We start from the raw sequence: 17,747 nt of genomic DNA on the forward strand, positions 1-17,747 counted from the left end.
TGGTTTGCTTCTTTTAAACTCTGATTTCTCATGCGCTTCATATTGCTACACCCCCTTCAGAGATATTTATGGGAATTTCACAGCAAGCTGTCTCAAGCTTATGTGCTATTAAGATTCCGTTCTGGGGTGTTTACCACATTAGATTTATAGCATATAGATTTATGGACTCAGGTAGTTGATGGCACAATAAAGCACAATGGAACTGAAGGCAACTGCTAAATAATTCTTACACCCCTCGTGGCTTTGGATCTTCTAAACATCAAAGAATAAAAGGATTGATATTCACAGCCAAAGAGAACAAGTTTACAGTGCCAGGACGGTGAATTATCAACTATTCAGCTAAATCAATTTAAACAAATGAATTAAATTATGTGAATTGTCTAATTATCTGAAAAGGATGAGCTGATAAAGATGCATCTCAAGCAAGCTCCTCCTAGAAAAAAGATTTTTTCAATTATATTTTTAATATTAGGTAGAATTTTATCTTCAAATTTCTTCAAGCTACATTAGAAACAAGTGACTTGCAACCCTTGTTCCTTTCTCCAAATAACTGTCTGAGATGAATACTGAAGAGGTACGAATTTTCAAGCCTATGAAGAGCCTGGCTTACACTCTGTATGTACATTTGGCAACAAAGATATAAACAAAATTAGGAAATAGGTTAAAAAAAATACTAATTAATATCATGTTTTATCCTTGCATTCAATTAATTCTGTTCTAATGAAGTGAATTAAGACCTCTTAACAAATGTGGTTGTTCCATTTAGAACATGACAGGTGATTTCATTCCCTTCTCTTCAATTAAAATGGATAGATTTTCCTTGCCAGCCACACAAAGCTTCACAGGACAGGTTACAGAAAGTGGCAATGATGGAAAACCCAGGGCTCCATCACTTGCAATGCTAGGAACATGTTAAGAAGAGGGAAGAACATTCTTGATCCATTAATGGTCAAAGGCCAGATATGCAAAAGTTCCTAAAAAACTTGTTCATGTGATCTGTTCAGTTCAGATCTGTAGCTTCAACAAGTGGGGGCAATGTGAAAAACATGGGAAGCTTTCTGAAATTAACTTCTACCACCTGGAAAGGCTGAGATTCTGCTGTTGCTAATAAGCATCTCTTTAGTACAGCTGCAACAGTTCATCCAAGATCCAAGAGCAGATCTTAAGAGTTCTTGAGCAAACCCAGCTATCTGCTGACACCCAAAAACACTTGTATGAAAGACACCAGTAACAAAACCAGGAAAAAGTGTTAGATTTCTTTTATTCTGTTGCTAGTGTATTGTTTGCATAATTCTCTCTTCAAGCTCAGATCCCAGTTACGCTGCTAAAAGCCTGTATTCCAAGTGCTTTACCCAGAACAGAACCCAGCATCCACCTTAAGCATCCGACTGTGCCATAACGTCTCCCTGTATCAACGCCCATCAGGATGGAGACCAAGTGAACAGTGCTCTGCTTAATACTCGCTCTTGTATTTATTTGCATTGTTATGAAATTGGATGCCGATTTGTTTTCATTTCCTAAATTATTTGCCTACAATTTTACTTTTTATAAATCCCATTTAGTAGCTTATATCTGTCTGAAAATAAAAGCCACCCTTTGACTAGAGCTGGAATGCACTATTGTATATGGTGTGTTTGAAAACCTCTGCAAAAAAACTCAACAAATCACGTCTGCTTTAACACACGTAGCCTGAGGCACCATGAAATGAGTCAAGGACAACAGAGCAGTGCTTGAAAAAAAACCCCAAAAAAAACCAATTTCCTGCTTTTCTTCACTAGCTAATACATAACCTTCACTGTTATTTATGTGACTTTTGCAAGAGTTTGGGATAAAAGCAGTTGCATCTCAGTGCAAAGATTCACTGCCTTTCATGTCTTTTAAGAGACTTCAGGGAAATCTACCTGCAAAATCAGACTTAAACAGTATGTAAATTCCAGTAGCTGAAATAATCTGCTACGATGTAAGCAATCATTCGTGATGTATACAGAATGGAGATAAATTATAGTTTCTCAGCAATTGTTTCTGTCTTTTAGAGGAATAGTAAAACTATTACATGAATTAGTTTTCAACTATATTCTGGAAAAAAAAATGCTTTGCAGCAACAGAACAACTGATTCCCACAGAAGGGAACAGGAGATCATATTTAAAAAGTCATCAGTAGCTGCAGATAGCTTGGAGACTGAATTCATTGCTAAGGCAGTTCTCCCCAAGATGTCCATTCAGGACAGGAGGTGACCAGGGAAAGTTATCTTTCTAGTTACAGTGTGCTATGAGTGCTGCAGAATGAGGAGAGCAGACAGAACTCCACCTTCTAGGGCAGCCAACACATTTGGTAGGACAGCTGGACTCTGGGGTCCTTAATGCCACAATGGGACTAAAATCCACCGATGAAACAAGACTGATATGTTCTAAAAATCCAGCCCTCAGAATTCTTCCACTTCCCCCAGAATGTAAGAACATTTGCAAATGGATATATTTACCATACAATTTTTAGGGGATTTTTTTTTTCCTTCTGTATCTTCTAGGTCTGTTATATGGTCAAACACAGCTGGGGAAGTTCTCAACACATGCACTGGGGTTTTCAAAGACATGTGAAAGACAGAATCTCACAGTTCTCATTGAATTTCAGTTGACTTTGTGACCGAGCCCCGTAGGACTTTCTAATCAGTGCAGTACTGAATCAGAGGAATGAACAAGTGATGTTGGTAATAAAGGTGTGTATTAAAAATGTGAGAGCTTTTGTTAATTTGCTCCTCTTTTTTCCTGTTCAATCTAGGTTTAAAAATGCAGTTAGATGGGATTTTATTTTATCTGCAATCCATTTCCTCTCAGAAATACTCACTTGATAAAATATTTGATTCCATCTGCTGTATAAGCTTCTTCCCATCCATAAGGTAGACCTACAATGAAATAAAAAGTCTCAAAATTTAGGTGACACAAGGAACAAATGGTTTTGAAATGGCGTAAGTTTGAGGCATTTCATGAAAAGGTTATAAACAAATTCTTACTCTTTTTGTCACAGATGATAATATAAGCAATGCAATTTAATATTTGCTGCACAAAGAAGCCACGAACCACTCAATGATACTTTTATTACCAGCATTTCTCTTCCTGAAGCTGACAGTCTGGTCAAATTGGAGTGCAGCAGTTTGGTCTTTGGAACTTTTCTTGTAATTCACACCTTTATAATATCAGCAAAAAGAACCCTGTGCTTCACTGAGGTCTGTTTTAATTTGTTTTTATAGCTTTTCATTCAGATGGCTATATGAAGTACCAATCTGGACAGAATCAACTCCTCTACTGTCTGGCTTGTCACTGTCTTCTGTGCTTCTACATAATTATTTGGAAATTTAGACCAACTCCAAGATAATGAATGAAGATAAAAGAAAGAAAATCCTAAAAATCCCTTCATTTTTTCTGTAGACTAGAAATATATATGTGCAGTTAAAAGATGCATGAAGATTGTTCTGCAAGAGTTTTAGCTTGAAGTCATCTGGAAATGTTACTGTCTTGCAAGTTCCACTATTTTTGTTCAAGTCACAGTCAATCTCAAAGACCAGCTCATTAGAACCATCTGTGAGCCTGCTTTAGATTTAAAACTTGTATTTGGAAAACATGCTGGCCTGCACACACCATATGATCTTCAAAATCTTCTTCATACCAAAGCATGCCCTAAGTGCACACATTTTCTGGGAGGGAAATTCTTTCTTAAAACACTGATTTTCTTTTCTCAAATTGTCACATCTTTGTTTCTAGTGCGTTCTTCTTCAAAATCTGGAACGGGATGGCTTCAGTTCTCAAAGAGAAACAAAGTTCACCGCAGCTATGGAAGCACTGGCAAGTGAAGCAGGCACAGACCAGCCATGAGGTAATCACAGCTGGATGTAGACACCACGTGATGAATAACAAGGATGTCTACCAGAACTCAGAATTCAGATGGGTGACCTGAGAACAGGTACCTGTGTGCCGTCACAGTTTTGTACAGCTTTGAAAAGGAAAGAGTGCATCAATCACATTTTTCCTCTTTTTTGACCCGTATTTCCCACTTATCTCAAGCATCTTTACATTTTCAATTTAGCATAAATCTACGTAATCTGGTCCTCAGAACTTTCCACCTACTGCCTTTGAGAAGGAATAATCCACAGCCACTTCCCTTTAATACCAAGTAGTTGCTGTGTAACACTTTTCAGGCTTTGATTCCTACAGAGGAAAGTAGGAAAGGACGTTTTTAAGTTATAAATACACTAGATATCATCACTAATTCTTCTGCCCTTCCCATAGATCATGGGAATTTTATTCAACTTGGATATTTTCTAATGATAAGAAGGGAAATAGGATTCATCCTTCAATTACTACCATCTTCCCTGGCTTCTCCTCATTTCTGCACGAAACACACAAATCCAAAACAAGTGACAACACACTTGCTCTATTAAGAATAAAACCTCAGCATCTCCTCTGTGCTCACTCTGATCCCATACATCACCTGTTTCATTCATCACTGATAATTACATTTTACGCTGGTAATTTGTCTAAAATTATTTCACTTTTTTTCCTTCTAAATAAAGGCTGGCACGTAGGTAGCAATGATAACTGATGCAACCACGAAAGATTGCTTTTCATAAATAGTGAATACATTTGTCAGCTGTAAATGAAAGTGCAAAGATAACTCTACAGCTTTATTTGCCTTTCTCACTTAATATGCAGTAGTTTGTATATCCTACTCTATCTCCATGTTCTTCAAAGCTCCACCTTTGTATTTTTTAATGCCTTAGTTTTCCACACTTTTTCACTGTTAACTGTCCTTAACCACTGTTCTCTTCATGCCTTTCTCTCACTGTTAGATTTATAGTTATTTCTCTAAGTTTCTGGTATTTCCCATGGTAGCCAGGAGGCTCTCATTTTTTGCCTTGTATTTCCCCAGACACCATCTTCACTTACTTCCAGCTCACTTTCTCCATGAATTATTCAAAAGTTGATCTACTCGCTAGTGCTGTGTTTTTTCACACCGTCTGGGCTCAGATTTGTTGTCTTTCCTAGGACTTGCTTTGGAAGACTGCAAAGCTCCCACCTGGGGTAAATGGGAGGTAAAGGAGCTCAAACAGGCAGAAGCATAGTCTGAAGACCACATTTAGCCTATGTAACCCACGGCAGTCTTAGGTTTCCTACATGTTTATCATTTCTTCTGTGAATTGCTACATTCTTTGATGAAACTTCATAAATAATGTATCTTAACTGTAGTTGTCAGCATGTATAATCTTTTAAAAGAGTCAGATTTCCAGTATTTAAAAATAATTTCCTCACAGCAGACAATACAAGGCTTCTAGCTATTCAGATTTTTACAATTATTTGTCTTTTGCAAGAAGGTAATAATACAAAAGTAACAATGCATGCAAAACAAAAGGAATACATCCAAAGCACCCTTTGCCCAAACAGAATAGAGTCTCCCTAGAGAGCATATTAACCAAAATATATTATAACCTACCATTATTTGGTTCAGAATATATGCATCTAATTAGGCTTAATGCAAAGGAGAAGTATATAATTTTATGCAAAAAAAGCAAAACAACAAACTGCTTGCTATTGTATGTGCCAGTACTGCTGCAGCTGCTACAGAGCAGCAAGGCAGTATCCGAGGGGGACTGCTTGCTTCTCAGCTGCAAGATGCCTGCTGCAGTAACTGCTGTATCAAGTTCCCACTGCTTAAGGCAGAGGGAATGAAACCCTGGGGCTAACCAAACTTTTTTCTGCTACTACATGAAGTGTGCATCTCAGTGATCTTGTTTACTTCTTTGGTTCAACAGGACAAAGAAAACGCGTTGATACTTGGCTGACTGCACTAAATAGAACAATAAAGACAAGGCCAAATTAGAAACTTGTACAGGGTGAAAAAAATGTGCACACTGTGTCATCAAAGGTACATCACTAAAAGAGCAAGGAGGAGAGCAGAGAATTTAGGGAGGAACCTCATTTTACTGGGCAGTTATCAAACCTGTAAGTAGTGCAGAAATGTTATTCCTGTTCTTCACTAAGTTAAGTACAACTACAGGACAGGAAATGGGGAGAACAGCAGATGAGAGTAGTAGTAGCAGATATTACAGCACAAGCACTGAGTTGAATCTAAAGAGTTATTGCCCTAATGAATAAATAGCGCAGTCCAAAACATTTTGGTTTTATTATTTTCTGATGACAAAATTACTTAAAGAAATGAAGAGATTCACAGACTAGTAAGAACGGATCAAAATTTACTGTTCACTACTATTCAATTACCTCCTTGCAACTGATATTTAATATTACAATTCTCCAAAATGATGAAGTTTTTGAAGAAATAGTAATTATCTATTAAAAGCACATCTGTTAGAAAAGGTTTCCTAAAGGACACTATTAAACAGTTTTCTCAAACTTTGGATAAATGAAATTTTGAATTCTGATCTCTTTCCAACATCCAGCAATTTATGCTCTTGTTCACACTCAAACCCTCCTCTAATGGCCTCAGTGGTCGTGCAGAACTCATCGGTTAGGATCTCCAATGCCTTTGGCTCTTCTCTTTGAGCTATCTAGGCCATGCAAAGGAGACGGAAAGCCGAAGATCCAACCTGCTGGTCATCTGATGGCTGGTCTCAAACTCCTGAGCGCTCCTGGAATATGGGAATATCCCAGATAGACTGGAGCCATCAGTGATGCAGGACTGGCAGAGAAACTCCTGTGTGAGTTATGCTGTTGGGCACAGCTAAGGCAAAAATTTGTGGAGGAAGATTCATCCCTGTTTGTCAAGAGTGGGTCAGGCATAAAATGGCTCTTTGTTTTTTGAAGCTGCCAATAATCTACATATATTTTAGTGCTTACTTGCAAGTTAACTACAAAAACAGTTAGAGGTCCAGGAAAACAGCTTCCAGAAGAGAGTATGCACTTCTGGCATTTGTTTGTGTGGTACTTTATTCTTCAGAGCATTTCAAGTGCTCTTCCCACAAACAAATGGACTCTATTTTATGAATAATACTCTAAGGGGACATTCAATTCTTGTCTTTCACATATCAAATTCAATTCTTTTTTCTTCTTTTGTTTGTTGTGATTTAATAAAACAAAGATGGAGTCAGTAGTTTTCAAGTGGAGACATCTGGGAAATATTGGCAATTGAAATTTATGCTAATTTAGAGTTAGGTTGGCAGGGTGGCTTGTCTCCAGTCAGCATTGTTCCTAGAAACCAAGCTTTAGGAAAAATACTGTTCTTATTTTGACACAGAACATGGTGAAAGACGACCTTGTGCCTTCCATTTCCTATTGATCATATGATACCGACCCACCTATGTCAGCAAACATCTCTTACTGAGACAAATGCACTGCATTGAACAGTAGTTAGGTACTAGGAGAGTAATGAAAAAAATAAATCACATGGTGAAAGCTTAGATCTCATTTTTACTGGAACACTGGCTTATATGATCAACTTTAAGATCTTTCTGGTAATTATGAAATTATTAACTATTAAAAGTGTTTTTGTTCTAATAATTGCCCTTGAAGAACTTGGTACAGTTATTGGAAACAGCATGGATACAATGGAAATGCTAAGATATGAACAATGCTCAGACAGATGGCTTATTTCAGGAACCAAGACTGAATGACCTCTGATCAGTACCTGGGGATCAGACTTTACTGTAGGTGTCCTTTTTTTCCTAGCTTAGGAATTAGGAAATCCAAATTTGAACAAATTCTTCCTGGAATGCACTCTTAAGTTCAAGTGAGAGCAATAGTCATGCAGGCACTGAGGTTACTAATAGGTGCCTTCAAGATGGATAAAGAATCACATTCCTGAAACATTATTTGAAGAAAAAAAAAGGTATCCCTTCAGAAGCTGAATGCTATTAAAACAAAAAAATGCATGTTTTTCAACTAACTGCTAATATTCTCTATTTAAATACAGTTTTACATTCTGTAGGATACAATTATTAATACTGTAATTAAAAAGAGAAGTGAACAGTCTAGCTGAGGCCTGTTTTTATGCAGGAGGTTAGTAGTGTAATGAAAAATAAGCACACCTCACTTCATTAAGGCAATAAAATGCTTTCTTCTGCTTAGCCAACAGCAATCAGATGCATACAACAAAACGCAATTATGCAGAAACCACAGAAGTCACCATACTGTGCAGTAGCATCACTGTGAAATACTCTGACTTCCTTTTTGAAGGAATGGAAAAGCTGCAGCAAATAACTGGGCTGTACTGAGTCTGTCTGCTTCAGCAATGGATGCTGTTCTTGTAAGGTACGCTGTAGAAGATGCTCATTTGTGTGAGAACAAGCTCAGGTACATAAGCCATTATCAGCTAACAGAAAACCACTGACCTTTGGATAAATCCTTATAGCCCAGAGGGAACACTGACAATCCAGCCATGCCATCAGCTAGGCACTGGCCTGATCCTGTGCAACTGCACCAAGTCTTGGTAAGAAACAGAGAACATGCAGAATGCCCAAGAGAGACTGCATTCCCTGAAATTCCAACACGAAAGGAATTTAAAATTATACTGATTATTTCTGTAGAGAGAAACCTTCTAGAAAACATGCATTATTTAATAACTTACACTGAAAACCATAAGCTTTTTATTTCTTGTATTCACTATTAACATGACTGCCTGTTTGTGATCAGTTAAGAACACAGTATTATTTTCACAACACACAACAGTTACTGCACAGAGACATGGGCCATAGCTGGGGAAGAAATCTGCACCATGTCCTTACATACATTACATTTTAATACTGGCTCCTAAGTTCATTCTCAGGCTAAAAAAGCTAAATTCATAGAAGTGAAGTGCTCTCTCGAGTACATTCTTGTACAAAGTCAGCACTGTCCTCTTCCAGCTAATTTCACTAATGTGGAATAACACGTTCTGACTTCAAAAGCCAATCCTGTGCACACGAGGCACGCAGGACCAAGTAGGAACAGCCTGGAGTACTTCAGTGCACAGACCTGCTCCAAATCATTTTTTCCACAGCATCCCTTTCTCTTGCTCCCCTGGTTACTACTCCCTCTGTTCTGGAGTTCATTTGTCTCCTCCTCTCCTCACTGGATCAAATCCTCTTGTCACCATCTATTGTGCCACCCACCCACTTCCATCACTGTCATCTCGCACCGCTCCCTGACGCATTTGTTAAATATAAGTTTAATTAGAAAGCGTTCATTGGTAACAAATGAAAAAGCCTAAAATTAGAATTGGACAGAGATTGTCTGAGATTTAAAAAGTAATGCTATTACATGATATGCCTTTATTGCTAAGCAATATCTTACTTTTATGCACTGATGATGAAATTAATCCATGCAGGGGCTGGCATGGACCACCTTCAATTTGAGAACCACATAACTACTTTCAGCTGAGCTCCACAGTAAGTATGGACCAAAGTAAGTAAGAAATACTATTTTGTTATGAAGCAAGAATTGTGAGAATGCATTAAAACAACACCCATTCAGCCTGTTACTAAAGCCACTGTAGCTACACCTGAGTTAAAGAAGGCCTTTACTTATAGAACAGACGTGACTTCAGGACCAGTATATTATAACAATTGTCAAATGTTCCTAGAAACTAGGATAGATGCCTTTTTTCCATAGTAAATCTGAAGAAAAATAAATTCATTAATTCACCGTGTACCAAAATTAGCATATTTATTTTATCCTAATTGTGAAAGATTCCAACAGAATAATTGTACCAACCACTAACAGGAGCCAAAATCACCATCCCCAACTTCCCATTCATGATATACATGCTTCGTGGGATAAGATGACAGATTCAGTACGAGATGTATATTTTGTACCTCATTTGGGTCTCCTTCATAAGCACCAAGCAATTATGTTTTGCTATTGCAAATTCTCAAAATACACTTTTGAAATCTTCCTATTCCACTCTTGGCAATCAACTTCTTCCATGCCTCTTCCCATTTCAGTTTTCACATTTGTGCACCACATTCACCATGTATGTCTAAGTAACTCTGCTAGCCCTCAGCTTCTCACTCCTACCTACTGAAAAGAAGTGAAAAAAATGTGCCAACTGAAGGAACTGACAGAGCAGCACATTGCCCCTCCTATGCAAGATGAGCACTGATGGCTTCAGCATGCACTGACATTCTAAGCAAAGGAAATTAGCATTAATCCACTCTCAGGGTGCTCCTAACTGCATAGCCATGGAAAATTAACTCAGCATTAACTGCACAAACAGCTTTGGTTGTGCTTCCTGCTGTAATGGTTACCTAATTTTTTGGTACCTGAAATGAGGAGATAGTTACTCCCTGACTGGTGTGCAGATACGTGCACCCCAACAGACATCTGGGCACCCTCCTCTCTGACAACCAGCATCCTGGACTGACCTGTGCTCGTGGGTCAAAAACAGCCTGGAGCTTGAGGCACTATCTGGAATTGAGAACATATGGGTTCAATTCCCGTCTCTGACTTCTTTGATTGGGAGCGATTTGCATGCAACAAAACTGAGAAGTATTTCTGTTTTCTTCTTCCTCACGTCAAGGACGTTGTACTGTAATTAATTGTCAATACATGTAAAAAAAAGTCATTATGTCAACAGAAATTAAGACGAGGGAACTTAGGAAGTACCCACCATCCGGCACAGTTGTTGGTTCTACAGAGTTTTGACTGTCGTTTCCACAGTTACTGAGAACAAGTATGGGAAGAGGCACCAAGTCATTTAATTTTTTCATGGCTGGGTCACAGTATGAACTGAACACGTGCAAAGACTTCTAAAGATTTGTTCCTTAATGAAGTCTTTTTATCAGAGATGCTGGAAATTTACTTAACAAGTCTGTCCTAATCTTGTTAGAGCATCTCCATTTTATGGTATAATAATATCACTTACTTGTTTTTCATTATTAAAATGTTTTGATTGGAAAGTCAGTACAGACAGTGCCTATTCAAAAGCTGATTCATCTTTTCTCATTAAAGGTAAGTGAATGGAAAAGGAATAAATTGCTTTTCTAGCGGCAGCAACAGAGTTCTAAAATCTAGGTCACATTAAAGAACTCTTAAATAGGGTTTACACATTGAATTGTCTTTCTTATTGCTGTGAAACACTGGGAATAAAATACATGTCCAATCACCAGTAAATTAGCTAGCAATTTGTTCACATACTTGCTTTAAAGTATCCCTTCATGATACTTTAAATAGCTTTTCCTTTAATGTGATCAGACGATAAAATTATTCTGTCCTTCTAAGTATCACCTCTTATGTAGCTTCCCAGCTTGTACATAACTGCAATTTGGAATGTTCTGATTCTTGGACATGAATTTAAACCTGGAAAGAGGAACACGTGTACCAGCCTAAGAGCTTTTGTATGCTGTATCTTAAAGCAACAAACCTATTAGTCCATTTTATTTCCTATAGGAAGGTGTCAATTACATAGCATAATGCAATGTTGATGAACTGGAAAGAATCCAGAGAAACAAAAGAATGATAAAACAGCCAGAACAGCAAAAAATGAGCAAACTGGTATTAGGGGCTTATTTTGGGAACAGAAAATTCAATGGTGAAATGATATCTTCAAATATATTAAAAGGTACCACAAAGAAGAACATACTAGGATGTTTTCAATAACCACTGGGATGAAGAAAAGCAGCAATGGACTTAAACCACAATGAGGATTTAGGCCAAAGGAAAAGCCTCCTAATGGCAAAGATAATTAAGCATGGGAATCGTTTGTCCAGAAAAGCCAGAAAGCAGAATATGTTTGACAAACACCTGTCTGGATTCATGTAGGTGTAATTGCTGAAGGCAGGCAGGTGCCCTACCTAATTGCTGGAGAATCTTTTTAGCCATATGTTTTCAGATTCATTGGTACTATTCCAAGTACTTGTCTAGTTTTGGAAGCTTCTGTGTGATTTACATTACATATACATATTTCTTCTGCTTCCCATTCACAAGGCATTTTTATACCTCAAATTCACAGAAGTAATGCATGTGCATTACATTATGTACCAAACAAGTCTTCACTTGTCTTCGTCCAAGTATTTACTGTTAAATCAAATCCATCCTGGCCAAAGAAACAGACTTTATGGCTTTTTTTAGGTTGCAAGATAGCACCTCAACACACACCCCATCAATCACATTAAAACTGAACAGAAAACCCAAAAGCAAAACTGAGAGATTTTGCTGTCTGCTGCCTTTCTAGTCAACCATTAAACTCCAAAGTAGCCTCACTAGGCTTATTTATTTATTTAACACTATAGACATGGCTTTTAAGTTCAGGTATTTCCTTAATGAGCACTGTTTTCTATCGAGAAGAGCAGGACACCAGAATACCAGTGCTGCTAATTAACAAATGTAATCTCTACACCTTTAAGCACACAGCGTAGATTTTAAGATTACTACTTTTGCTAGTCAAAAACAATGGGAGCTGTATAGATGCTTTAAGGACATATGTTGTATAATTTAATAGGTCTCCTCATTTCTGATTTGAGTAACTCACTGAAATATTTATGGCCTTACCAGAACAGTGCATGTACAGTTATCTCTTCAGTTGTTATTATGCTGCTCTTTCTCAAGCAGCTCTTTCATTCAGGAAGAAAAGGTACATTCTGAGTTTATTAGCTGGAACTATATTAAAGCAATGTTGTCCTCCCAGTGCAGAAGTGTCCCAAGAAAGACACCTCACAGGGAATTATTTTCTTGCTCTGACACTGAAAAAATAAAAACATAGCAGCACGAGCAAGTGCCAGCAATCTGAAAATGTTTGCGGGGTCAATGGAAGGGAAGAATTTTGATACTTGGGCTCTGCAAATGCATCTTTAATACCACTATGCTAATTACTAAGAGTCAAGTTAGCCACAGTGTGCCTGTCTCACAATTACAGCTAGATATCAATGCACATAAATCAAAAAGGCAGGGGGAAACACCCAGTGCTTACCTATTAACTTCTCCACAGCTTTCCCAATCAGCTAAGCCAAACAGCTGTACAAAATTACACCACTGCCATATCCTTAATTTTAAGAACAAAACTAATAAAGTATATGGCATTAATTTGACTGTAATAAATATACCGAGGCTGTAATGTGTAATTAAAAAGAACATGAATATTTAGCAGTATTAACTATTCTCAAATTAGCAACTACTGTTTGAGAAGACTTGCTACTTTTCCTTGTAGCTCTGCCACATAACTGTGTCAAAGGAATGAGAAGGGACAACTAACAGCTTGCTAAACATGGAGCTATGTTGGCAACTTACCATAATGTAGTTTAAAAAGTAAACAAGAAATTGAGGGATTCCATATTTTAGCTGTTAATACCTGAGATGTAAGACTTCATCTGTGGTCCAGAAAGTAACAGCAACTTCACTACCAAAAGAACAAACACCTATGGCTGCTGACCACCAGCTCTTCCCATTGCCTTCTTTTTATGTGCAATCAGCATACAAGGAAAATGAACGCAAAAAGTGGGCAACTGAACCCCTGCCTGTAGGATCTTCATAAGTGAATGCATAATGCCTACTGCAGTACCTGGAGAGATCAAAATCAGGGCAGCAGGATTTTTGGAAGATATGTCTTTGGAGATACTTTTAGTGAACTTCCAATGACGGCCAGATCCCAGGCAGGAAAAGAGATTAAAGGAAAATGATGTCAAGAAATAGCTCAAGATATGCTGCTTTAGTGATCACAGATCAGAGAAGCAGGCTTCTGAGCACGTAACAGATACTGATGGTTGGGATTATATCAACAAGGGCAAGACTGTATTTTTTAATAGAAAAGTCAGAGGCAGGGTGAGGAAATTAGCAGTCAGAATAGTTGAATGCTGTGTTATTCTGCTGAACGTTTCAAAATGCTCACCGCCTGCTGCTGTATGAAGAGAGAAGTATGTTCCAGAGCTAATCAGATTTTGCCATTATCAAGTATATTTCTTTTTAAATTTTGTAATAGAAAAGAAGAAGTTGCTTTCTCAATTTTTTTCTTTACCATATGGACTACTAAGTGCAGCAGCAGCTACTTTTAAATGTTACGGTTCCTTTGCTGAGGCATTATGATCCTTTGTAAGATGAAAGTAATTTTCTTTGTGTCTTAAGGAGATGCTATTCTGCAAAGCAGAAAGGCCTCCCGAGACTTACTGCCTAAAAATAGCTAACAGCCTTTCAGGAAGATGAAGAATGAATCTTTCAAGAGACGTGCTTGATTATTCTGTTTATTACTCTGATTTGCATTTCTGGAACTGGAGGATCCTGTAGTAGTAAGCACTGTAAAACAAAGGGGTTTGGTTTTGTTTGTTTTATACAGAATCCTGGCTTAAATCACCAAACTGACATCACGTAGCTGTCATTCAGCCTACCAAGCTGAAAACTGCTCTGCAGCATCATTACAGACAAGGCAATGTGTACTTGGAGAGTTTCAAGAATACACTGAACTTCTTTTAAACCTCTTCCCCCAGGCAAAATGTGAAGCTATTGTGCAACAGAGGTCACTCTGTGCAGCTAGCTCATGCATATGCCATTTCGTTCTGGATGTCAAGGATGATTTTTAACAAGGAAATCAGTTTCCATTTAGAAGAACACTCTACACCTAGACGTGTTTCACATCTACTGTAAATAAAGTAAAAATTAAAGGGTATAATGATGAATGTCCAGCAGTAGATTTTTATCCACTTAGCAATCTCAGAAGTATTTGATCCAGTTCTGTAAGAACTCAATAACAAATTTTAATTTGGAGGCACTTGTCTGGATAAAAAGGAAGTCTTCTAAGTAGTGTCTACAGTCCTTTTTTCTTTAATGTATGATATTTATGAAATGCTACATACACGAGAGCCCTTTTTAGGACAGCACATCTGCAAGAAATCAGAAGATCACACAGAGAATGTGCTGTGAGAATCTGGCCTAGAAGGCTGCAGACAGAATGCCAGTTCCTGTGTTGTAACTATTTGTCTTTTTTTTTCTTTTCTTTTCTTTGAGAGAGGAAAGCCTTAAAGCTTTAATCTCACACACAAGCTCATCACATCCCAAGTCTATCTGTAATGCTCTCCAAATAAGAATGAACTCGGAAGCATGATGCTCAATCTTTAAATCCTTCTCTGCAGAGCTGTTTTCAACTTACATGTTCATAAAAGGGATCCTTGCTGTGGCTCTAGAACTTTCTGACGTGTCCTACCTGTTACGCTTGACAACCACACGGTAGAATTCAATTGCATTTAGGACTAAAAGTTTTCCTTGCATGATTTCCTGTGTAGTGCGATAGAAATAACTTAATGTGACAGCACACTTCCATTGTCACTGGTGGAAAACAAATTCCCCTCCCTCCTGGCCACTGTTATTAACTCCAAAGCAAAGAGTATGTGCAAAAGGCAAAGGAAAAAGAACAAATGTAAAAACTGGATCCGCTGCTACCAAACTGCCAGCCCACCAAAACAACATACATGCTAACAGAAATAACACAAGGAAATGCCCCGTGCATTTTCCTAGAAAAATATTTAAAGATTCCAAAAAACTCCGTGACTTCATTATCATTCACAGCACTGTTACAAAGTCTTATTTACTTTTTTGTTCTTTGTTTCCACTATTTATTTCTGAAGAAGTCACACTGTTATCTGTTACATGACTCAGGGAATTAGCAAATACATTCAATTTGCTTAAATAGGGTAATTACTACTACACTCAGCTGACATTAGTAGCCTTTATGCAATGAACTGTCCTGTGAGGTGTGCTTAAAATTAAGGAAAATATGCATGTATATTTTAAGAGCATTAAGAAGGAAGAACACTTTTAACTCCAGACATGTAAAAGTTTTTCATCTACTTTCTGTATTTTTCTGAAGTACTGATTGAATCTTAAGCTACCAGAATGAAGGCAGCTCTGTAGTCTCAGAATCAAATGAAAAAATAATACAGCGTATAAATTCTTCTGGGTGAGACAGACCACAAAAAAGCCACCAAAACAACCACGAGAGAACAGTGCACTTGAAGGAGTTAATGTTATGGTAAGGTTAGGGCTGGAAACACTGACAGGATAGGAGCAGCAGCCCCTAGCCTGCTTTGGCAGGTCTTCTGTCATTCTGAAAGACAGTGCATTCTGGTAACCATACCCACACCACACTCTGAACACAGTGGGAACAGAACCCATACTCAGGAGCCTTTTTCCACACTTGGGAAAAAACAAACAAGGCGACTGCTGAAACTCATCATGCTCAATTACTGAGCAAGATGCTAAAGCTCCAACATTTAATGAAAGAAATGAAGTGCTTATGTGCATGTATACAAGTGTACACACACACAGGCACGCAGCTCTTACTCACAGTTTACTTCCAGAATGGCACGGACAGACTTGGCAAGGTCTCTGGCTTCTGCTGCAAGAGCTGTGGTAACAGTTGGTCCAATCCTCCCCAGCCGGGCAAGAAGTGCTTTAGAAGACAATGGTGTCCTTCTGCCACTAAAAGAAGGGGAGAAAAAAGCATTTATTTGTAAGGTGAGCAAAGGTTCCTTTCAATAAAGTAAAGCTTGAGTGTCATTCTATGAAAAAATCACTAGTATCATCAAGCATGAGTTGGTTTCAGAATTATTCTGTCTGTATAACAAAGGCTTTTAGGAAAGTTAAAATAAAACAGCATATTTAATTTCCCACCCCCGCATTGAGTATAACAGCATTCAGAAACACACAACAGAAAACTAAGGAAAAAAATACAAGACAATTTTTAGAGACAAAAGTAGATTATTTTTCAATATGTGTGTGAATAACAGCTCATATCTGCTTACCTCAGAACAGCTGAGGAAGGAGAGTTTTCGGAAAGCATTTCATGCACAACCTGTTGGCCACAGTAAGAAGTTAACAGCTCATAAATCAGTGCAGTCAAGAAGGTCAGATCTTTGGCACGTGGGCCCTCATCTGTACTTCATAATGTTGTTTCTGTTATAGCATTTCAAAACATTACTAAATACCATTTTTCTGCCTTCTTCCTCTGCAATATTTCACAGAAATCAGTATGCTCGTGAAAAATACGTTTAAGAAATCCGACCAATTTCACTGACTCCACGTACAGCAAGATGAAAAGACATTCCTACAAGAACAGCACCTGTATTTCCAGCATGGTGCACCAAGCTGGTGAATCAACACACAGCTTTCCAAGCAGAACAGTGCAGTGGCACAGTTACCTCAACGAACTGTAGCAGTTTTTCAGTAGCCACCTCAAAGCTCTTCCTAGCCGACTCCGATTTCCGCAGCTGACAGTCAAGAACAGTAACCCTCTTTCTCAAATCTTGGATGCTATCCTGGAAAAGATGTTTGGTACGTGCTAGTTTAAGGCTTTTATTTTCATCATTTGCTTCTATGGCTCACAAAGGTAAAAGGTGTGGATTAAAATAGACATCTGAAATGTTTTACACCTTATGTTTCCTACCCGTACCTGCTCAGGTAAGCTCTAGTAAATAAGCTCCCGGGTATCACATCAAGATAAATTCAGACTGGCAGCTGACAGCAGTGATGGGCTGAAACTGAGGATGCTCTGTACTGATTTATGAACAGATGAACAGCGCTGAAGTGATGCTGGCAGGACCTGTCAGCAGGGTGCCACAAACAGCCAGTGTGTGAGGAGTTGTGGTCCTCTGCTTTGCGTCTGTACATCCTTTGTCCAGCAGAGCAATTATGGCATATCATATTGAAAACTACCCCCCAGGATTTCTCCACGTGCGCTTGTATAAGCTATCGACCTGAGTTATTCATCCTTCCTCTCCTTCAGCTTCAGACAGTGTGAGCCCAGCACCACTGAGTCTCACTCATTAGGTCAGGTGCTGAAGGCTCAG

The 17,747-nt window shown here is 38.2% G+C and overlaps 1 protein-coding gene across 3 annotated transcripts in view; it reads right to left on the minus strand.

Annotated features, from left to right (window-relative positions):
- The window catches only part of STXBP4 (syntaxin binding protein 4), a 52,305-nt gene that overhangs the window by 7,313 nt on the left and 27,245 nt on the right, over window positions 1-17,747 (minus strand). For 2 of the 3 annotated variants that reach the window (XM_042833133.1, XM_042833134.1), the window contains 4 exons: window positions 17,100-17,216; window positions 16,704-16,753; window positions 16,247-16,380; window positions 2,843-2,900 (listed from right to left, as the gene is read on the minus strand). In XM_042833133.1, coding sequence (XP_042689067.1) covers window positions 2,843-2,900; window positions 16,247-16,380; window positions 16,704-16,753; window positions 17,100-17,216 — 359 coding nt within the window. The remainder of the gene's footprint in view (window positions 1-2,842; window positions 2,901-16,246; window positions 16,381-16,703; window positions 16,754-17,099; window positions 17,217-17,747) is intronic. The other variant, XM_042833135.1, reaches the window with a different exon arrangement.

Source organism: Centrocercus urophasianus, unplaced genomic scaffold (genome assembly GCF_019232065.1).
Source record: "Centrocercus urophasianus isolate 14NV4802_14NV808 unplaced genomic scaffold, USGS_Curo_1.0 seq_40, whole genome shotgun sequence".
Classification (NCBI taxonomy): domain Eukaryota; kingdom Metazoa; phylum Chordata; class Aves; order Galliformes; family Phasianidae; genus Centrocercus; species Centrocercus urophasianus.